General features: G+C 36.2%; 1 protein-coding gene across 1 annotated transcript in view; it reads right to left on the minus strand.

The window, feature by feature from the left end:
* Positions 1-384: 384 nt before the first annotated feature.
* Positions 385-24,511, minus strand: part of rab26 (RAB26, member RAS oncogene family) — a 91,069-nt gene continuing 66,942 nt past the window's right edge. The window contains exons 6-9 of the mRNA XM_016440838.1: positions 5,728-5,793; positions 5,509-5,565; positions 4,039-4,115; positions 385-1,480 (exon numbers count right to left, since the gene is read on the minus strand). Of these exons, the coding sequence (XP_016296324.1) occupies positions 1,378-1,480; positions 4,039-4,115; positions 5,509-5,565; positions 5,728-5,793 (303 nt within the window). The 3' untranslated portion in view covers positions 385-1,377. The remainder of the gene's footprint in view (positions 1,481-4,038; positions 4,116-5,508; positions 5,566-5,727; positions 5,794-24,511) is intronic.

A 24,511-nucleotide genomic window follows, 5' to 3' on the forward strand; every position in this document is an offset into this window, starting at 1 on the left:
GCATGTGCTTCTGTGAGTGTAAAGAGGCCACGACTTCTTTTGACAAACTTAATCAAACTTTCCGTCTGTCAACAGAATCCTGTTTTCGCACAGAATTAAACAATTATGTATAAAAAGGTAACTGTGACTTTTTATCTACAATTATGACTTTTTCCCTCACAGATTTGACCTTTTCATATCAGTTTATATCAATTTTGTTTTGCTTCCACCATGAAAAAAAAAAGGTAATTGTGACTTTTTATCTCAGAATTCAAACTTTCTTCTCACAACTGTGAGTTTATCTCTCACAATTTGGACTTTTCTTCTTAAAATTGCAAGTTTATGTCTCACAATTTTGAGTTTAAACCATGCAATTCTGCATTTTATTCACAATTACTTCTTGCAATTCTTTATTTATCTGAATATATATATATATGACAGAAACAAGCTTCCATATTTTATGTCGTCGATTAGCTTTGGATTGTAATGTAATGTGTGATGCTGGTTTATTCAAAAAAGAGAAATGATCAAATTGTACATGACATAGAGAAAGTCTAGCAAATTTAACCTTAAAGAGACACAACAAAAAGTTTACAACTATCATTACCAAGGCTTTAAAAACAGAAAGATAAAAAAACACAATGTAAATCAGCTATGTTCTTTTCATTGGGGGGTGAAGAAACAAATCAAGAAATGCAACCTTATGTTTCATTAAAATAATAAAATAATAAAATTAAGCATCTCACTAACACAATTTTAAAAATGTTGCACTTATTTTTCAATGTCTACAAAGTGCAGGACTCATTTTGTAAGACGTTTACCAAATGAGACTGAAACCACAGAAAACCGCAAGTTATAAAAAGATAAGTCTTTGTTAATTATGGTTTTACACTTGTAATTTTCTCTGTGCTGAACAACCACGTTTATGACACACTTGTGGGTATTTTTAACAGTAAAAGTGGTATATAATTGGGTTCAAGGGAAGCTGCCACAGAAAAGTACATCTAACTAAGTAATTGGACGACTGAATGATTTTGCCATGTAATAAAAGCAAACTTTGAGACACACTGGTCATGAGCGTTGAACATACATTCACAGCTGCTTGGAGCGGTGGGTTTGTGTTTATTGAGGGTGTGAATATTTAAGCACGTGCCAATTGCATTCTGATGACTGCTTCTCTTTACGCCACGTTTGCTTCGTGTTGTTCGCTTTTGTTTGCGAGCTGTGAAGTGCATGGAGGTCCAAAGAAAGAACACAGCGTTTGAAAATGAAAGTCTCCAGAGCCGCAGAAGAATATCTGACAGGCTTCCAATTTATGCGAGAGAAGAGGATGAAAGTGGAAAAACACACAAACAAACAGACAGACAGAGAGACGGATGCGCACGAGCGCGCGCGGCTTTAGGAGCGACAGCAGCCGACTCCCTTCATCTCCTTGTTAACATACTCCTGCAGCTGAAACTTTGGCTCGTTAGGCTCCTTCATCTCCCTGTGCTTCAGTTCCCTGAGAAACAATTACAAGCAATTACGCAAGCAGAAACAATTGAAGCAATTACGCAAATCCAGTAACTGTGCAAACACGCCCCAAAATCAACACTGAACACATATTTACACAGGAATCAATATTTTAACAAATATATTATTATTTCAAAATGCATTATTTATATCTTAAAAATGTGCACAAATATTTTAACAAAAACACCTTGAAGTTAGTTCAATATTATTTGATTTATTATGAACAAATTATTACATTAAAATGTAATTTGCACTGGCAATGCCCCACTTTACGAGTCAGTTGTGAGAGTTATTTACATACATGCATTTGACAGATGCTTTTATCCAAACTGACTTTAATTGCATTCATGTTGTATATTTTTATCAGTCCATGCATTTGGTGGCAATCAAACCCATCATCTTGGAATTTCCTAGCACCATGTTTGAGCTACAGTTTGAGATACAGGAATGCATGTTTGTGAATAAGTCATAATTTAATAAACTGGCTAAATTGGATTACACCTGCAGCAAAACATAACGCGCCCAAGTGCAACATTAATTGCACCCAGTGCTGGGTAGTAACTGAGTACATGTACATCTGGATTACGTAATCAGGTTCCACAAATCAAGTACTTGTGATTAGATTAGATTACATTTTAAAATACTCGTAATCAGATTACAGTTACAGCTACTTTTTTATGTATGTAATGGATCATGTTAAAGTACAATTTTTGTACATAATGCATATTGTAAGATGCTTCGGATAAAAGTATTTGCTAAATGCATAAAAGTAAATGATTTTTAGCTGGTACAAACTAGTTAAATTGAAAGAATAATCAATAAGATGCATCTTGAAATTTGTGCTGAAATACTGCATGGGAAAGTGGCGCAAATGTATTAGTGGATTCAGCCCTCTGTTTTCACCAACCGACACAATGCTGCCGTGTGAGCTAACAAACCAGAACATTCAGAGAACATGTGAGCAACACTTGTTTCCCGTTATCACCATATTAACATATCAGATTTTTACGCTTTCCGAAGAAAATTTGAGTGGAGTTTGCCTGTGAAAACATGCTAGAGTGCTATGGGTGGTTGCTGTGTGGTCGCTAAGGCGTTTTGAGTGTTTTGAGTGTTTTGCTATGCAGTTGCTAAGGTGTTTTGAGTGTTTGTAATGCATTGCTATGTGTTTGCTATGAGGTTGATATGGTGTTTTAGTGTGTTGCCAAAGTGTTGCTAGTGCTTTGCTATTGTGATTTAAGCATTTTTGAAAGTATAGCAATGTGGTTGCTATGGTGTTTTAGAGTGTTTCGTTGGTCATACATGGCTATGCATTTCTAAGTGGCTGCTGTAGTATTTTAGTCTGTTGCTATGGGGTTGCTAAGGTGTTTTAATTGTTTTTAATGTGTTGCTATGCAGTTGCTATATTGCTTCAGTGTGTTGCTACGCAGTTGCTGAAGTGTTCTGGGTGAAGGTGTTTTAAATGGTTTTTAATGCGTTGCTATGCAGTTTCTATGGTGTTTTAGCGTCTTGCTATACGGTTGCTAAGGTGTTCTAAGTGTTTTTTAATGTGTTGCTGTGTAGTTGCTATGGTACTTTAGTGTGTTGCTATGCTGCTGATAAAATGTTTTGAGTGAAGGTGTTTTTAATATGGTGCTATGTGGTTGCTATGCAGTTGCTATGGTGTTTCAGTGTGATGCGATGCAGTTGCTATGGTGTTTCAGTGTGTTGCTATGCAGTTGCTAAAGTGTTCTGAGTAAATGTGTTCTGTGTGGTTTTTAATGCGTTGCTATGTGTTTGCTATGGTGTTTTAAGTGTTTTTCTATGTGGCTGCTATGGTGTTACAGTGTGTTGCTATGCGGTTGCTATGGCGTTTTAGTGTGTTGCTATGTGGTTGCTAAGGTGTTTAAAGTGTTTTAATGTGTTGCTATGTGGTTGCTATCGTGTTTCAATGTGTTGCTATGCAGTTGTGTTCTGAGTAAATGTGTTCTGTGTGATTTTTAATGCATTGATATGTGGTTGCTATGATATTTTATTGTGTTGCCATGCAGTTGCTATGGTGTTTTAAGTGTTTTAATATGTTGCTATGTGGTTGCTATGGTGTTTCAGTGTGTTGCTATGCAGTTGCTAAAGTGTTCTGAGTAAATGTGTTCTGTGAGATTTTTAATGTGCTGCTTTGTGGTTGCTATGGGGTTTCAGTGTGTTGCTATGCGGATGCTATGGTGTTTTAGTGTGTCGCTAAGGTGTTTTACGTGTTTAATATGTTGCTAAGTGGTTGCTATGATGTTTCATTGTGTTGTTATGCAGTTGCTAAAGTGTTCTGCATGGTTTTTCATGTGTTGCTATGCTGTTGCTAATGTTATGTGTCTGTAAACGGTCTTCCAGTATAAAGATGAATCAGTACATATTAGCCCCACACAGAATGTCCTGATTTTAGAATTGTGTGTTTGTTTATTAGATATCTGGGCTAATTTGATCATGCTTTCAGCTGCCATTTACAGTAGAACACATTGCCAGGTTTACTCAGTGGGTAAAAAAAAAACAGATTCTGTCTGAAAATGAATGACTTACTTGGCCACAGCAGTGAAGGCCAACTCCACATTCAGACCTGATTTAGCACTGGTTTCCATGAAGGGAACGCCAAAGTCCTTTAGAGAGAAAGAATAAATGCTCTTCTTCCTTCTTTATAACATACAGACACAAATTAACATTAAAAATAATGCACATTGCATTTATAAAGAGTGGGATCAGTGCACATGTGTGTGTTTTTGTGTCACATGTGCATAAATAATTTAAACGGTGCAACCTCTCAAAGACAATAATAGAAGCTAAATAAGGCATAGATAAACTCCTGATAATTTACTCACCCCCATGTCATCTTATTAGTCGAAAAGAAATTAAATTTTTGAGGAACACATTCCAGGATTTTTCTCTATATAGTGGACTTCAATGGGGATCAGCAGGTTGAAGGTCCAAATTGCACTTTCAAAGCAGCTTCAAAGGGCTCTACAGGATCCCAGCCGAGGAGTAAGGGTCTTATCTAGCGAAACAATCGGTCGTTTTCTAAAATAAAAAAACATTTCTATACTTTTTAACCACAAATGCTCGTCTAAGCTCGACCTCAAGCATTACATAATCATGCACGCGTGACATCGGCGGAAGTACCGACCCAGTGCTTACAAAGCGAACGTGCAAAGAAAGTCAAACGCCCTTTAGAAAAAAAAGGCAAAACAATGATGTTGGACAATTTTGAAATTGGAGGAGAAAACCAGAGTACACAGACGAAGAACTAACCACGTGTGACTTTTCCAGTGTTTATTACGCAATGCATGAAGTAGTGCATGCGCATCGCTGAGCTAGTGCAAGATGAGCATTTGTGGTTAAAAAGTATATACATTTTTATTTTTTAAGAAAATGACGGATCGTTTCACTAGATTAGACCCTTAATCATTGGCTGGGATCCTGTAGAGCCCTTTGAAGCTGCACTGAAACTACAATTTGGACCTTCAACCCGTTGATCCCCATTGAAGTCCACTATATGGAGAAAAAACCTCAAGACTTAATTTCTTAGCGACTGAAGAAAGAAAGACAAGAACATCTTGGATGACATGGGGGTGAGTAAATTTTCAGGGAATTTTCATTCTGGAAGTGAACTAATCCTTTAATTTAGTCTGTTATGTACAGTATTTGTAATTACTGTTTCAATTAATGCATGAAATGCATTAGTGAAAACTGCACATACAGTGATGTGTTCCCATTTAAAGAAGCATTCAGACATTTTCCCTAGTTTTACACAGATTAGTATTTAAAAAATTGATGATTAGTATTTAAAAAAACAAATAACTGCACAAGTTTGTTTGTGTCACATATGTACTATAAATAATTGTGCAACCTCTCAAAAACAATAAAAGAGGCTAAATAAGGTGAGCGATGTGCATTTATCTAGTCTGTAGTTGATTTGTAGTTACTGTTTAAAGGTTTAAAGTTACATTGTCCCTTAAAAAGGTTTTACTAATAAAGAATTAAAAGTATGAGCCAAACCTTAGCCAGTTTTTCACCCTCCTCTCTCTTCACAATCCTTTCATGTGTGGAATCGGCCTGAAACATCAATCAATCGCTCAATGAATCAATCAATAAACAATGCATTATGCATTAGTCTTCAATGTTTTCTACATTAATGATGTATGAATTGATGCAACACATGCATAAGGGCATAAGGTTTCACATGACGTATCTATAAGGTTCGGCAGGTTCACTGACCTTGTTACCCAGAAGCATGATCACTACGTTCTGCTGAGTGAACTCGTGAATCTCTGTGAGCCAGGCCTGTGAAAAGAGAACAACGTACAGCAATTGTACTGTAAATTTACAGGAAATGACCACAATCTCACATGCAGGGTGTAAATTATTCTGTATCTGGTTTAGGGTCCCGATAAAGTCCACACTTGAATCACTGAGCGAGAAAGAAAACAGCAATATTTTCCAACACGGTATGAGAGGGCAGGTCATTTCAAGGAGTGTTTAATCATTAAATCGCTGGCGGTTTTGCTAGGGTGAATTTGCAGTCACACTAAAAAAGAGCTAATAAGGAAAACCAGGAGAAATGACATTCGGGAGAGGAGAGATAGATTAAAAGAGATAGATGGTGAGAGTGACGAAAAAAGCCCTGCGGACACATGAAGCCTGACCTCAGGTTAATGAAAGCCTCCTGTTAATATTGAGAGCAGGGAATCATAGCAGTGATCAAATTCAGTGACACACCGAGTCAAACAGTAAGGGTCAGACACGTCCCGAGTCGCATAATCATCTTCATCTCACACACACACACACGAGCATTGAAAGACATGCTGAACAGACAGAGATAGACCCTCATAAAAAAAGGTACAAAAGCTGTCACTGGCACAGTACCTTTTAAAAGGTACTAATATGTGTCATTTAGGTACTCACATGTACACTTTTGGAATTAATATGTACCTTTAAGGTACTTATAGGGGTAAATAAGCTGCAAAGGAGTTACTTTTGAAAAGGTACTGACACAGACAGCTTTTGTACCTTTTTTCCTGAGAGTGTATACACCTTTAACACTGATGAAAATGAGGCTGTGAGGAACACATGTACAGTCTTTACAGTGGCACGCACTGCATAAAGGTCGTAAATCACATAATTTCACTTCTTTTAAAACAGAAAGACAATTTGTCAGCTGAACGATCGCTGTGTTGTTAATCAACAGTACAATCCACAACCTTGTTTAATTCCTGTAAGAAATGACATATGGTGCTACGCTGACTAATGTGTGTTGTTCATACTACAGTTAATTCTGTCACACAGTTTAGTGACCAATTTTCATCATTAACTAACTATTGACTATGACTTTTGCCTTGATAAACTCCTAATTTGCAGCTTATTAATAGTTAGTAATGGGCTCGGATTAAGGGATCTAAATGCAGTAGCCTTTAAGACATTAATATGCACTTTATACTCTAAGTACTAATAAACAGACAATATGCTAGTAATATGCATGCTAATAAACAACTAGTTAATAGTGAAAATTGGTCCCCAAACTTAAGTGTTAGTGTTAATTCTAAACTATTTATGTGTTCACATGTAACCCGTCCTGCACTGTTCATGACGTAAAATATACCTTAAATCAGGGGTTTGCAAATGTTTTTGTCAGCCAACCCTTAAAGGGACAGTTCACCTAAAAATACAAATTCTGTCAGCATTTAAAAAAAAAATACTAGGGAAGTCAATGGGGACCATCAAGTGTTTGGTTACCAACATTCTTCAAAATATCTTATTTTATGTTCAGCAGAAGAAAGTCATACAGGTTTGGAACGACATGAGGGTGAGTAAAATGGGAGAGAATTTTCATTTTTGAGTGAACTATCACTTAGGACCGGCCACATTACCTTAAAAAAAACAACAACAACAACAACAACAAAAACACCCAACTTGATCATGAGCGAAATTTAGTGGTGAAGTTTTTTTTTATTTTTTTTTTTAATTGGAATAACTGGATTTCATTTGTGAAATTTTGCAGCTGTGTGTGTTCAAAATTGTGTGTTAATTAGTAACATAATGAATAACCATGGCAACTAATTACAAACGGAACACTGGAACAAAGGAAACAGGAAACAAAGAGAAACATTCTAAAAGTCATTGAAACCGAAACTAAAACACCTCAAATAAACTGTGACAAATATTAAAATATTTTTAGTAAGACATTTATTTTGATTGTTTTTATTTTTAGATATATATATAGAGAGCTGCATATATATTATATACATTATTTGTCATATATTGTAATTTGAACTGCAATATGAGTGATATTGCTACTGCTGAGACATCCAAACACAAATATAAACACAAATATTTGTCTTAAATTCATCACTTTCAAACATTCAAACCTGGGCACTCTTATATCAAATCCTCGAGCTTTAAATTTAAATGCTGTAAATCAGTCAGAAGATATTAGACGTATAATGTTGATATGTGGAAGGATTTTGGACCATTAACTTTTTTGAAGTCGAGGTGTCTCTTATCAACCTAAAAGGGTTCATTTTGTGATTATGGGTGTGTGTACATCTTCTTGTCCAGGCTGGGATTTGTAAATTGCTTAAAATGTCCAGGTTTGGCTTTGTTTTCCTATTGATTTGGACTACAGTCCTCATACATTATACGCATGTACATGTATTTGCATTGCTTTAGCTGTCCTCTATAGATCCCACCTTCTTGCACACCACAATTGGATTGGTTGATTATGCACAATGCATGCATACTACTTTTCAGTCATTAACAAGTACAATCATGATGGGAAAACAAAGCAAAACCTGGAAATTTTAGGCAATTTAGAAATCCCAGCCAGGAAATACAGAGGGCGTATGGCCACTCCATGCAATAATGATCATCTGATTGTTCATTATCATGCTTATTTCACAGCTCCGTTCCGAATAAATAAATGCAAAGGCATGCACATCTCTTCTCACCACACCTTCAGCTCTGCAACAAGTGTTTTCAGGCCGGGATTTATCACAGCATGGGCTTTTCGATAACATGCGTTTGCCTCGATGCATGCAGAAGACAAAGAAGTGTGTTGCACAGTCTGTCTGTGTGAAATCTCTGCTTTCACATGTGCATCTCTTTGCCATCGGTCTAAATGCGGCCGCACTCCCACGCTCTCGTACCCTGACTCATCATCCCAGACTCTGAAAATGGGTCGCTCTCTCCACGCCTCTGAAACTCACTCACCCTCATTTGCATTTTAAAAGCATAACAGTGCTATTTAGCAATCTGTTATTAAAGCCGTGTACTATATCAGTGTGCATGTTTCTTTACCCCCGGGCCCGGCGCTTGATCCCTCTGCTGTGTTTGTTTCAAGTTCTGCTTCCAGGCTTTTTTGAAAGTACAATCAACACCGGTCCACCGATACGCTTGATTTTATTTCATAGGCCGAAAAATAATTCATTAAGGCAAGAAGGCTGTATTGAATGTTTGATTTGTGTTATTCTGACTAAAGGGCCACATTTCAAGAGCCCTCTGGCCAACAGTGCGGCATCATATCGCAGATTACACAAACAGCTCACTCGCATTCACAGGCAACCAGGACCTAGTTAGTACATATATATTTAATGTGCACTGCAAAAATTATTTTCTTCAGTATTTCTTGTCTTGTTTTCCAGTACAAATATCTAAACATTTTTAAATTAAGATACATGTACAGTGGTTGTGATCTTTTGCTGTAGTGAAATCTAAGTTTACATTTCCAAACATTCATTTTGCCATCCATTATTACAATTAATGGCAAAATGAATGTTTGGAAATGTAAACTGATATATACACACTACAGCGAAAGACAGAAATAACTCACTTAAAACCATTTTTTAGCTGCTGAAAATACTAGAGTTCTAATAATTTTGGCCACTTCTGTATATGAGGAGGTTAAGGAGAAAATTATTTTATTAATTATTTTATTATTTTATTTTATCATTAAGTCTTGTTTTCTGAAAACAAAAAATAAAATTAAGTGAGTTTATACTTAAAACAATAAAAGTTATCTGCCAATGGGCTCAGAACAATAAACTTAATTCAAAGGGAAAACAAGTTTATTTTTCTGAGCCCACTGGCAGATATTTATTATTGTTTTAAACAAACATTTTTCAGAAAAAAAAGACTCCATCAAAGATCAAAGATCTTGTCATTTTGCTTAAATTCTTTGTTTCTTTCTTTGATTTAGATATATGATTAGATAGATATAGATTAAGATAATGTTTAGATATTTGACTGAAAAACAAGCAAAATACTTGTATTTTTATTAATTTCAGTCAGTCTGCTGATGTTGTCAGGCCGATATCCGATATTAAATTTCATCCACTCATTTTATTTACACGTAGATTACTTTTATCATTATCTAACACTCACTTAAAGTTAATCTGTAAACACTGTTAAATGTAATCAGCAGCAAATCTGAAAATAAATATGTTTTTACACTGTAGTGTTGTGATGCCAAAATTCAATTTTAGCATTTAAAAGACTGTTATTTATTTATTTATTCATTTACTTACTTGCTTTACTTTTTTAGTTACACAACATGTTGAATTATAATATTTACCACTTATCGGTTATCGGCTATATGTAGAAAATAATAATCAGTAAGAGTTCAGTGCATTCCTACTAATACACCTCAATGAAGTCAGTTGTTTATCAGAGATTTTCTGATGTTTAGAGGTTAGGGCATCAAAGGTGTGACGTCAACAACTCTCCAACTGTATTGGACAGGTGATGAGCAGTGCCTGGTTTTCTCCACACATACCGCTTAGAATTAAGGCCAAAAAGTTCTATCTTGGTCTCATCAGACCAGAGAATCTTATTTCTCACCATCTTGGAGTCCTTCAGGTGTTTTTTAGCAAACTCCATGCGGGCTTTCATGTGTCTTGCACTGAGGAGAGGCTTCCGTCGGGCCACTCTTAGTTACACAAAATTGTGTTGAATTATAATATTTACCACTTACCGGTTATCGGCTATATGTAGAAAATAATAATCAGTAAGAGTTCAGTGCATTCCTACTAATACACCTCAATGAAGTCAGTTGTTTATCAGAGATTTTCTGATGTTTAGAGGTTAGGGCATCAAAGGTGTGACGTCAACAACTCTCCAGCTGGATCACATGACTGATAAACCAGTCATTTAATGGCCTTCACGTCACAGAAGTTTTACCACAGAGCCTATAAAAATGCCATTTTTGGCAACCACATACCAGTGATAAATGAATGCATGCATGGTTAATCCAGATGTTATTTTAAATTCCAGAGTTATTTTAGTTCACCCCCAGGCCAATCAAGATGTAGATGAGTTTGTTTCTTCATCAGATTTGGAGAAATGTAGCATTGCGTTACTTGCTCAGCAATGGATGCTCTGCAGTGAATGGGTGCCGTCAAAATGAGAGTCCAAACAGCTGATAAAAACATCACAATAATCCACAAGTAATCCACAGCACTCCAGTCCATCAGTTAATGTCTTGTGAAGACAAAAGCTGTTTGTAAGAAACAAATGAATCAAGACGTTTTTAACTTCAGACCATTGCTTCTGGCTAAATAATCCAAAATAACATTTCTTCGTGAGGAAATAATAACGTGGCGTGAGGATATTTTCAGCAAATCAACAGTAAGGCTTTATCAATTATTCAGCCGATATTAAAGCAATATTTAGGGTATTTTATTCTCATTTAGACCACTAGATGGCACACAAAGTCACCACAGCATTTTCCTAAACATCCACATTTTCATGTTGCACATGAAAATTTTGCTAATCCTTGACCTGATCATGAGAAGCAACAAAGTTAATTCTGCACTAATTTGATCTAATACTTAATGTTTTTCAAAATGTTATATATTTATTTAGGAAATGAGAATCAATAAAATTACAGAATATATTTTAAAACAAAAGTTAATTTTCACATAATAATAAAAAAAATAATAAAATATAAAATAATAATAGAATAATAATTTGAAGTAATTACATCAACAGCTTTTATACTAAAGGACTTGTGATAAAAGTGACCCTGTTGGGGATAAAATCCTAACAATTGACATGATAATAAAGTTGGGTTTAATAAAATATCATATTATTGTTATTACTGTAAAGCCATATTAAATTATTATTATTATATCCAAGTAATGTAAGAAGCTTTCAGAATCTGTACTTCTTTGAATAACGTTTTTCTGTAATAAATTAATGACAGTATATTCACTGAACAAAAAAAAAAAGTTATTTATCAACATAAACAGAAAACAGCACATTTTGCTGAAGTGGCTGTTTTGAACTTATTAACTTAGATATTATCAAAAACATATTACTTGAGCTAAAGTATTTGTAACAATAATCAAGCACTGAGTTAAAGCTAAGCCTGTTTCTGTCAGAGAATAAAAAAATAAAAGGTTACTGCAACTTTTTTTTTATAGAAACACAGAATTGTGAGATATAAATTCAGAATTCTGACTTTTTTCTCGGAATTCCGAACTTTTCTCTTTGAATTCCGTTTAAATTTTGCAATTCTGCCCATTTTTTTCCTTCTGCCACAGAATAAAAAATAAAGTTAATTGTGACTTTTTTTCTCACAATTCTGATATTTTTCTCTCAACGGCAAGTTTATTATTTCACATTTTCACAAAAAAATTTTCGAGTTAATATCTTGCAATTCAGACTTTTTTTCCTCAGAACTGCAAGGAAAAAGTCTGAACTGTTAGATAAAAAAGTTACAATTACCTTTTTTATTTTTTTACGCCATGGTGGAAAAACGCTTCTATAAAAACACCCCCTCTCACTGCCTCATACAATTATATGATTTTTAAACAAAACAAACCACTATTATGATTTATTTTCCCACAAAATGTGCTGCTCCATCAAGTGTTCAATAAAACCTTTTCGAAATTTGGGCCCAATTTTCTCTAATATTACATACATCCACACAGCACAGCTATTATAAAATTAATGTCGAAATCCTCAAACACTGAGAGAGAGACTCCGCTCCAAACCATTTAATTGAAACGTAGCGCGGGGGTTTCAGAGCTGTGACAGATGAGGACGTGCATATCAGGAATCTAATGTAATGGAAGATGCAGACGCACTAAGCAAGAGTGATAAATGAGTTTTATTTACCGAAACGTCCAATAAAACATGACGAGAATATAAATGGAGGAAAAAGAGGATGTGGCGAGAATGAGGAAAGCTTTTATAACAGAAGATAAAGGGAGAATAATGTGAAGTTAATCAAAGTAAATGGTGATAAACACAACTGAGATGAAGAGAAGAAGAAACAATTATGCAGAAGTAAATGGACTGGCATGACTTTATTGCAGGAGAGTGAAATGAAGAAGATAAATGGAGGAAGAAGACAGAAAGAGCGACCGTTCTCGGCCAAAGGCCTGTAGATATGGTCTGGTTATTCATCTTATTTAGCGACGCAGAAGGAAAGTAGTTTGTCAAGCTATAAGTTACTCATCATTTGAAGTAGTCCAACAGTCAAGATACTGACAGAAAGTTACTTAAGAGACCATAAACAGAGCAGAATATATCAAATAGTGTTTCTTCACAGTGATGCCATAGAAGAACCATTTTTGGTTCCACAAAGAACCATTCAGTCAAAGGTTCTTTAAAGAACCATCTCTTTCTTACCTTTATATACAGTAATCTGGAGAACCTTCTTTCGCAACAAAGAAGCTTTTGTGAAACAGAAAGGTCCTTCAGATGTTAAAGGTTCTTTATGGAACCCTTTAGACAAAAAAAAGGTTCTTCTATGGCATCGTGAAGCACCTTTATTTGTAAGAGTGTATGTTACACAAAATACAACAAAATAAATCTACACTGTAAAAATAAGTGTAGACTGAAAATTACAGGGTTATTTTAGTATCACTGAGATATTATTATAGTTTATATTAATTAGTTGTTATTAATTTGAATTAGTTTGAATATTTGAGTGTAAGTTTTAGTAATTTTGAAAAAATTAACTTATTTTTTACTTATGTATTATTTTTTTTAAACATGCATAATTTTCCTTACATTTTATTTCAGTTTTAGTTATTTTAGTACATCAAGAAAATCCAAATTATGTATTTTTTTTTTATATTTATAATTATTATTTCATTTAAAGTTTATTTCGAGTAACAACTTTTTATGGGTTTAGTTTTTGATAATAACCCTAAGTTTACAGTAAAAACAGCAACATCAAAATGAAATATAATCACAATGATGTGTCACACAAGGACTTCTGGTAATGTCATTTTACTGTTTTTGACTGTAACTTCAGTAAAATCACATTTAATGTGACGATAAACCATTTTTCGGAATCTTACAGTTAAGTAATTATAAACATGTTATTACTGTTGCAATTTTTACAGCCTTCTGTTACAAATTTTTTTTATACTGTAGAACATAATTAAGTTTTAACTAAATATTTTGCTAGAAAAAAAGGGGGAAAAAAATCCTCCAAATATTTTTGCATAGAGATTCAATCAGTCAGATCGCTCTGATCTACTAAATAGTTTCTATGCATGTGTTTGATTTAAAATTGTGCATTTACAATTTATACATTGCACTGTCAAATCCAAAGATGGCACATTTCAAATCGTGTAATTCCTGCCATTGACAAACAGCTATTACTACTATTAGTTACTATTAAATACTATTTAGTTATTTTTATTTTACTTTGTCATTTTTGTTTTAGTGACCTCCTTTAGTTCCTAGTATTAGTTACTTCCACTGACTTACTTAAAATTGAATAAGAATTAGTTCTAGCAATTAAGTGTATAATAATTATTAAATAAATATCCAGATTTAACATTTAGTGTTTTTAACTTTTACTTTAGTTAACAATTTTTTTGTTTGTTTTCTCTAACGATAATAACACTGGCTGTTTTATAGTATATGCATGAGTTGTGATGGTCAGTTCATCTGTGAATCACTGAGCCAAGAATAAAGAGGAAGATTGAGTCTCGCTGGCCTTCTCATCTACTGACTCGAATGACTTTTCCTTGCACGTCTGTGGCCACAATCATCTCTGCATGACACAGGAGTGAATCTGCTGGTGCGTTTGGCAGGCTGGTCTCTCCCACACGTGTCACACTCTCCACGACCTCCCATCTGCTCCGTTCCTCCCCGTCTCCCGCTTTTTTACCCCCGCTCGCGCTGCACGATTTCTCACGCGGCTGAGGTCCAGGACTCAAGGTTTCCGCTGGGCCTCCTGATGCCTCATCGCAGTGTTTGGATCAGTGTTGTGTGCTGTATGTGAGCGGAGCGACAGTAATTTCCTCTCTCTGCTCAAAGCCGTCTTCAATCATCTGCTCCAGCTTTAGTCCAGGGTTCTTTAGTCCATTTCCTGCTCTCCTTCACTTCTAAAAGAAACCTCGCCAAACTGCGCTGTGTGACAATTGCATTTTCTCATGCAATGTCCTAATAAAACTAACTTCTAAAAAAAGTCTCTGCTTACCAAGGCTACATTTATTTAATCAAAAATACAGTAAAAAAAAATCTGAAATATTATTACAATTTAAAATAAATGTTTTCTAAGTGAATATTTGTTAAAATGTAATTTATTTCTATGATCAAACCTGAATTTTCAGCATCATTACTCGAATATTTAGTGTCACATGATCCTTCAGAAATTATTCTAATATGCTGATTTGCTGCTCAAGAAACATTTCTGATTATTAATGTTGAAAACAGATGTGCTGCTTCATATTTTTGTGGAAACTGATACATTTTATTTTTCAGGATTATTTGATGAGTAGAAAGTTCAAAAGAACGTCTTTTTTAACATTATAAACGTCTTTACTGTCACTTTTGATCAATTTAATGCATCCTTGATTAATAAAAGGATTAAAAAAATGTATGTATATATATTGTCTAGGTGTGTATATTTATTCTTATTGATTAATTTTTGTCCTTTTAACTCTCACAAAAATACCATATAACTTTTGCTGAAAAAACATGTCAATCTGTAACACACCAAACTTTCCAACGTTTTCAAATTTGTAAAAAAAACACATTATTATCTCAAAATATATAAATTACTTATCAAAATAACAGAAGAAAACATAAAACATTGTTATTGCATTATTATCATTATCTTATAGTATTACTTTTTTAATCATCATATTTTCACCAACAGTGTGTTTTCATTTAAATCATTTAATTTTGATGAGATTAATAATGCTGATAGTCAGTGTTAATTTTAGAAAGAAAAAAAAACATTTTTGATCATTGTCCAAATAATATTTCACAAAATCCATCTTTCTCTCTCACTATTACAGCTAATACTGTAGTTTATTACTACAGTTAATGTGGTTTCTGACATGCTATTACATTATGAGCCATCTTATGCTCATGAATATCAAAGCGAGAGAAAACGTCATGGTTACGTATGTAACCCTCGTTCCCTGAAGGAGGGAACGGAGATGTTACATCAGTGACTGTCGAATCGGGGATCTCGCCGGAGAGCCCAATCACCTTCTAGTGCTAACAAAACAAGCCAATGAATGTTGGCGTGCAAGCTTTGCATCGCGCAATTACATACGTAACTGAGACATCCCTATCAGTCAGTCACATTCGACGTTACATCAGTGACTGACGAACTGGGGATCCCAATGAAAGCGCCACTATTGTTGACCTCCTCCAGTGCCTTGCGAAAGCCGGCAAGTCCCCCACGCCAGTTGGGGCGGAAGATAGGATAGGGCTTAAGCAGAGGAGTCCGTCACTGCTGTTCCCTGCAGTGGGATATTGGATAACACCGGGAAAGCACACCCAAGTTGGGGAACGCTACGGAAGCATACGGAATGCTACGTAATTATGGCTGCCTCCACGTCTTTGGTGAAGACACGAGGCGACAGGGACAGCCCGAAGGGGAGGACCTTATACTGATATGCTCGCCCCTCGAATGCGAAGCAGAGAAACAGCCTGTGTCGAGGGAGGATCGAGACATGAAAGCACGCGTCCTTCGGGTCGATCGCTGCGAACCAATAATGGGGACGAATGCATTGAAAAATGCATTTCTGCATCAACATTGTGAACAGGAGCTTGTGAAGGGCCTGGTTCAGAATGCGCAGGTCAAGGATTGGTCATAACCCACCGCCTTTTTTGGGTACAATGAAGTAAGGGCTGTAAAACCCTGACTTCATATCGGCTGGAGGGACCGGCTCTATCGCATCCTTCGCCAGCAGGACTGCGATTTCCGCTCGCAAGACGGGAGCATCCTTGTCCAGCACCGAGGTGAACCGAATGGGGATGTCGGGCGAACTGAATCACATAGCCAAGTCTGATGGTTCTCATGAGCCAGCGAGACAGCCTGGGGAGCGCTAGCCAGGCCCCCAGAAACCATGCAAGCGGGACCAGGGGAACCACCAACGTACTAGTGCTGTGCTCAGAATATCGATACAGCGATACATCGTCATGAACTCCTGACGATGCGCGTATACTGTCGCACCACGTGACGTCGAGTGGCCATTTTAGCAACGTGAGCAGCAGCGCACTATTCAAAATGGATCGTTTGTATGATGAAGTTAAACGAGACGTTCTGCTGTCACTCTCTTCTGCAGAGAGAGTTTCCATTTTCTGCGATGCGTGGACTTCGCGAGCAACCTAGTCGTATGTTACGATAACCTGCCACCACATAACGCCACAATGGGAACTTGTCTCGAACGTTCTGCAGACCAGAGCAATGTTTGACAATAACACAGGAGCGAACATGGCAGATTTGCTCAATGATGTGATGCACGAATGGGGAATAAAGGACAAAGATCCAGTGCTAGTGACTGATAATGCATCTAATATGTCAGTAGCTGCAGAAATAGCCAAATGAGTTCACGTGAGATGCTTTGCGCACTGTTTGAACCTGGCTGCTCAACGGGCTCTGAAGTTACCGACAGTTTCCCGTCTTCTCGGAAGAGTTCGGAACATCACAACATTTTTTAGGAAAAGTACAATCGCCTGCCATGTCCTGCACGAGAAGCAAAAGTTACTTGGCCTTCCTGAGCATAAGCTGATGACCGATGTCTGCACGAGGTGGAACAGCGCACATGACATGTTGGAGCGATTCGTAGAACAACAGCCTGCAATTTGCGCTGCATTACTCTCAGCTGAGGTGCGGAAAAATACTTAAATTGGCAACGCACGTTATGTCGGATGAGAAAACCCCTACGGTTTCAATCATCGCACCTTTGCATGCTCAGTTAAGTCGCGGTACTCAGATTGAAAACACTGACTCGGCAGTGACGCGGGACATAAAGATCGCTGTGGCTAGAGATCTGGAGAAAAGATATAAGCGTGAAATGCCCTTTCTTATTTGGAGATGCATTTTCCCCTCCCAAAACAAAACATCCACCTGTGTCACCATATAATCAGGCCTCTGATGAAGTCAGGAAATACAGAGATACAGAGGCATTACCTCTTACAGGAGATCCACTCATCTGGTGGAAGGAGCACCAGTCTGATTTCCCATTACTATCAAACTTGGCAAGCTGTACCCTCTGTATCCCTGGTACAAGTGTAGCAGCAGAGAGGGTGCTCTCCACTGCTGGAGATATCATTACAGCAAAGAGGAGTACTCTTAACCCTGAGCATGTTGATCAGTTGTTGTTTCTGCATAAAAATCTGAAGGTGTAATTGTGTAAAGTGATGTGTTTTGTTGCACATTCCACCACTTGAGACCAAAATGTGAAGGTGTTTAAAAATGTGAAGTGTTTGAGAAAGTTAAGATTGTTACAGTTTTTTTTGCTTTTATGGAATATGTTTCAAGTTTTGTTCAGCCATTGAGCCTTGTTGACATGTTTCAGCACTTGGCATTATACTTAAGTTATCGAGTCAGAGACTTAAAAAGCAGAAGGAAGATCTATTCTAAGTTTTTTATTTATTAATTTTTTTTTTATTTTTATTTCACTTATATTGTTGTTTGTTATTACAAAATTTCAGTTATTTTGTAAAACTGTTATAACACTGGCTATTCAATGTACAATAAAAAAATATTACCTTTACGAAATTCTGCTCAAAATAAATGTAATTCCAAAATTGACCCGTATCGTGATACGTATCGTATCGTGGCGTTAGTATCGTGATACGTATCGTATCGTGACATTGCTGGTGATACACAGCCCTACGACGTACCCCTGGGGGCAGCGAGGTGAAGCGCAGGGACCCGACCCGGAAGGCATAGCATCCCGGAGTAGTGGCGGAGTGCGCGGTGCGACACTTACCTGCCTCCACGGTTGGGCAGGGGGCACGTGAGGAGGCATAGCGTCCTCGAACCGGGTCCTGCTGCCTGCTGGCGAAGGGAGAGGGGGAACGGGAGTGTCGAGGCTGTGTACACTGCCATCCTCGCCCTCTTGCGACCCGGAGAGATAAGAAACTGCTCTTTTGTTGAATGTTTGGGCATTTGTTTGGTGCAACAAAACAAAAAGGGAACAAAAGATACTCCACCCGGCCCTCCTCCGGGGGAAGGAGTGGTGCAGTCACCATTTCCTGAAGAGCAGGATCCAGAGTCTCTGGGTCGCCCGTACCGCTTTACGGGTCTGGCAGGGGCAGAGACGGACTGCGCCGCTTTCCTAATGCCAGCTCCACGCTGTGGCCAGTGTGAAGGCTGCTGCTGGGGCTGAGCTGGAGCGGAGGTGGAGGCAGCGGAAGGGCGCCCTCATCGACGAGCGGGCTCCAAAGCGAAAAGCTGAATGTGCAAATGCACATTATAGTTGCCCTGCACGCGGGCAAAGCTCAAAGCTCACACGCCAATATTCATTGGCTTGTTTTCTTAACATTCGAAGGTAATTGGGCTCTCCGGCGAGATCCCCGATTCGTCAGTCACTGACGTAACGTCGAACGTGACTAACTGATAGGGAACTCAGATGCGGTAACTTTCAAAACAACCTTCATCTCTCCAAAATGGCAAAACTCTACCTCACGCTGCTCACAAAGAATCCTCCCTCACTACCATCAAACTCATTTTGAAGCTTTGCCCTCTCACACTCACACAATCCCATCCCCTGTTTTCGGATAATATAATAACAATATACGCTCTGGCAACTAATATATTGTTATGGTATAACCTTCGGGCGAGACAGAATGAGGAAAAACAGTGAAATTAAGCAGCGCTGCTGTGGGTCTAATGGTTATTGTGTTTAATGGCTCTATCAAAGACTCGGCGCTACTGTAATCAGCCGCGTTGTTCAGCCACAATCGCGCGGCTGATTGCGAGACATCTAAGAGAGCTGAACTGATTGCTAAAGTTAGTTTCATCCTCTGAATAAAATTAGACTTCTCCATTACAACCTGGACAAGAGCGAGCCAGGAGAATAAAACTAATTAAAACTTCTGAAGAAACAGAAGTGAAGAAATTATTAAAAATATATGTATGTGAGATGAATTCAGTCTTGAATCAACATACAAATGTAAGTCTACATTATAACCATATGAAATTTGCTATTTTAATTACTAATAGTACTACTATACAATATATACAGTATTACAAATTTATTTATTCATCTGAAACTAACTAAATACTCGGGCAAAGCTTGTTTTATACACTGTGTTCAAAAGTTTAGAGTTGGTAAGATTTTTAATGGTTTTGAAAGAAGTCTTTCACTCTTTCACTCACCTAGGCAGCATTTATTTAATCAAAAATACAGTGAAAAAAGAAAACTATTTTCTATGTGAATATAATATAAAATGTAATTGATTGCTGTGATCAAAGCTTAATTTTCAGCATCATTACTCCAGTCTTCAGTGTCACATGATCTTCAGAAATCATTCTAATATGCTGATTTGCTGCTCAAGAAAGTTGTGCTGCTGAATATTTGTGTGGAAACTGTGAGAAAATGTTATTTTTCAGGATTCTTTGATGAATAGAAAGTTCATTTATTTAAAATAGAAATATTTTGTAACATTATATATGCCCTTACTTTCACTTTTGATCAATTTAATACATCATTGATGAATAAAATAATTACTTTCTTCAACCCAACCCAATAAAAACTCACATCAGTCACATCAGGGTTAACATCCCACAGCCAATTACACTATTCAGACTGACCCAGTATTTGGGGTTAATTATGAGCAGCAAGAGGAAACAGAAGAGAGAAAACAAATGGGCCGTTTCCATGCCAGGTCCAATCTTCTCCCTCAATCCTGCCGCTGTTCTCTTATCCATATTAATGCAAGCGTCCGAGGCTCTTACAAGCCACTCCACTCCGCTTCGCAATAAAGGAGCCAGAGAGAAGCATTGATTTTCTTTTTTAAATTGCAAACAACGAAAAGCACAACAAATGGCACAATTTTGGCCTGCCCGTGGGGTTTGGAGCCAGAAAAATGTGGTTATGTTTACAGATTGAGAAGTGCAGATGTGGAGCTCCAGCAGGCTCATTAAAGACCTGGAACAAACTCTATGCATGATTGCATTCGCATTTCACCTCAGCGGCCACTGCAACGTCCAGCACAGTGCAGTTTATGGAAATTTTGTGAAAATCAAACACAAAATTAAACAGTGAGGAAGTGTTAGACCACAGGACACAGCAATGAAGAAATCCACCTTCACACAGAAGACATTTAAAGCTTTACTTTATATATATAAATGAAAATCTATTCATAAAAATACACATCAAAGAGTCAGAAAACTGGTCACAAAATTGTAACAAATTAATATTAAATTATATGTGTGTGTGTGTGTGTGTGTGTGTGTGTGTGTGTGTGTGTGTGTGTGTGTGTGTGTGTAATTAAAATTAATTATGTTCCAGATTTCTGAATTTTATTATGTGTTGTTACTAAATTTTAATTTAATTTAATTTAATTTCCCCTAAATGAGTTTGGGCATGGGCACACAATTATTATCAACTATTATAACTAATACTTATTAATATTAAATTACTATTTAAATATTAATATAACTACAGCAAAACATAGATTCAAAAAATAGATACAAATTTAAAGCTGCAAAAAAAAAACTCTTGATTTCTACATTTTCCACATTTTTACAGTATCTATCTTTGAGGTTCTGCAAAATAATCTTCAGATATAAAAATAAAAGTGTATTAACAATATAACAAAGAAAACTGGTCACACAATTAACTTTACCTGATTTATTAATGACATATTACATATTAATGTATTTACGAATTCATGGCAAAATACATAAATATGTAGTCCCATACTGCAATGCACTACAAGTGAAAAAGTGATTCTAAAAAAAAATCATTCAATAGCCTATCAAAAAGTTGGCAAAAAAATATTTATATCTCATTTAAAATAGACTGTTTTAACATTCATTCATCTGAACTCAAATGACAAATAAAACAAGAAAGCACAGACAAAACATTCAATCTCACATGAACACACTTTCTACGACAAGCGTTTAATTCAGTCTGTAGGTGTCAGGAGATCAGAGAGAAATATCACAGGTAGTTGTTTAATCTGTCAAACAGCAGAAATACTTGTTCTGTGTCGCAAACACTGCTAAATCATCTGAGAGCCCGAGGCGGAGAGAGAGAACAAACCCCACACAGATCGTCCTGACGGACCGCTCTGACACTGAAACACGGCTGGACCATAAACCATATCATATTGAGATCACGATAGAAAGTTCACTCGATATGGATCAATCTAATAGCAGAAATAAAGGCGACAGCAGCAGTCAGTGTATGTCTCTGTAAAGCCCCGTTCACACCAAGAACAATAACTATAAAGATAACGATATTAGCGTCCACACCAGCGGACAATATCGTCTCTTTATTCTAAGCGCATGCTCGTCTGCCGCTTTAAATTCTCAAATTCATGATTGATTCTGATTGGGTGTCAATGATTTTATCCTTCATCAGCTGTGAAAAAAAATCGTTCTGAAAGTGATTTCAACGATATCGTTTCTCTGTGCCTTTATCGTTATAGCTGTGGTGTGGACCCTGCTATTCTTTAACATTGAGAACAATTTTTAGAACTATATCGTTATCTTTATAGTTATCGTGCTTGGTGTGAACGGGGCTTAAGTCCGCGAGTTCTGCATCTCTGTGTGAATGAATGGCGTGGTTTCTTCAGATGCACAAACTCACGTGATGCTCGCGGTGTTTTCAGCCTCGGCGTCTCAATAAATGAGGAAATGAACACATCAACTTCATCTTCAGAGTCAACTTCTGCTCTCAGAGTCACTTCACCAGCTTTACACTGCTTACTTTGAGTATAAATGATCCTCAAACACGCACTGAAACTGAAAATAAACCCTTTCCGACAACCCATCAAAATAAAAGTCCGGTCTAACTTGAAGAAATTATGACAGAAATATATTACGACTGTATACTAAAATATAATTCTCAAATTAATAATAATAATATTATTATTATTAAGGAATATCATAAACCAAGATATTTTTCATCCACGTTTTAATTTATACAGTTCCGTCACGCAGCATCTTATTTGACAAAAAAATTAAATAAAAATGCAATGTTTTGTTGTAAGTTAATTATTATATTTTCAGTTGATTACATTTTAAAATATTAATTCAATTGTATTCATTATTTTAATTAGACTCCATTTTTTAAGATAAATTTGTATTAAATCATAAATCACAGAATCCAGAAAAAAATAAAATGGAAAATAGAGTTAAGGAGGGAAAAAAATGATTTCATGGGGCCCTAAAATAAAAGGTAGCTACTCGTGGAGTTTAACTGTAAACAAAAAAGTTTTGTTTATATTTATTCTCAAGGTCTAACAAACAGTAATTAATGCTAAATGAATATCACATGATATTAAAAGAAATATTGACATAAAAAAGTGTGAAATATTGTGATAAAAAGTTCAGAAATGTTACAATTAATTGCAAAGAAATTAAATTCAATGTCAGATTTTGAAGTAGTGAGAAAATCATTTTTTACAGTGAGTGTGAGATAATTATAATACAGCAGACTGACAGTTTCATCTCAGTTCCATTGCGATCAGCGTTTTAAATAACACAGCTAAACAAAGATTGTTTAATTCAGAGAGAATTGTTTGTTCTTTTCTATATCTGGAACATCTGGAATCCCCCGGCGGTAAACAGAGAAGATCGAGGAGTAACGTGAGCGTGCAATCATACGATTACACGATGGAAACAGATGAATGACGACCTTCAAAACGGATTATAATCAGAGCAGGTCCAAATGACTCTCGGGCTCGTGTTTGACTGATCTCAACGCTCATCTGAGAATGAAGCATTGCTGCTGTTTGGCTCATTCACGCATGCAAAAATATCTTCAGGATAAAGCTTTCTTGTGTGATGTAGTGCCATCATGCCGTCATTTTCCAGTGATTAGTCACATGACATTTACGGTTCAGGTGATTGGCTCAAAAACTTCAGTGGTTCCTGTCTGTGAGTGAAAATGTGAAAATGTGTCAGTCATCCCACTGAGATGAGCTAACGGACGCCTCATACAAGCGGATCTGCTTGGTTGGGACACTTGAAGTCAGGATGAAATGAAAACGCATGCTTTTTTGTTAATGCATGTTATTGATCCTATTGTGCATATGGTTAAATTCTTTTTTTGCCTTGTTATTTTTAATCAAAATATTATATCAATCATATCATAAACTTACTAATTTTGCAAAAATGCTATATTAAAAAAAATCTTAACTGGTTAACTGTAAGTTCTCTATACAGTGGTACTCTATATGGTGAAAACTGTAGTAGATGTAATAGGATATTTCATGTAATTAACAGAAAGATACTGTTAAATGTACAGTTTTTGGAAGTAAAAATAATATTTTTTTCATTTAAATATCTATGCTATATCTTAGTTTTTCTTATCGGTTTTGTATTTAAATGTGTTACTTTTGAACATTAATGTAAAATTCATTTTTATTGCATTATTTTAATGTCATGATGTTGTTTTAATCAGCTTTATTTTTTAAACTTTTTTTAAGTTGTAAAGTCAAATTATTATAAAAATATATACCATATTTTTCATGGTAAAGTTTTTTTTTTTTTACAGTATACAGTAACAAATCTTCTCTTCTTTCTGCATACTGTACTAAAGTATTTCAGTATTTTAACTTC

Source organism: Sinocyclocheilus anshuiensis, unplaced genomic scaffold, assembly GCF_001515605.1.
Source record: "Sinocyclocheilus anshuiensis isolate Anshui unplaced genomic scaffold, SAMN03320099.WGS_v1.1 scaffold454, whole genome shotgun sequence".
NCBI lineage: Eukaryota > Metazoa > Chordata > Actinopteri > Cypriniformes > Cyprinidae > Sinocyclocheilus > Sinocyclocheilus anshuiensis.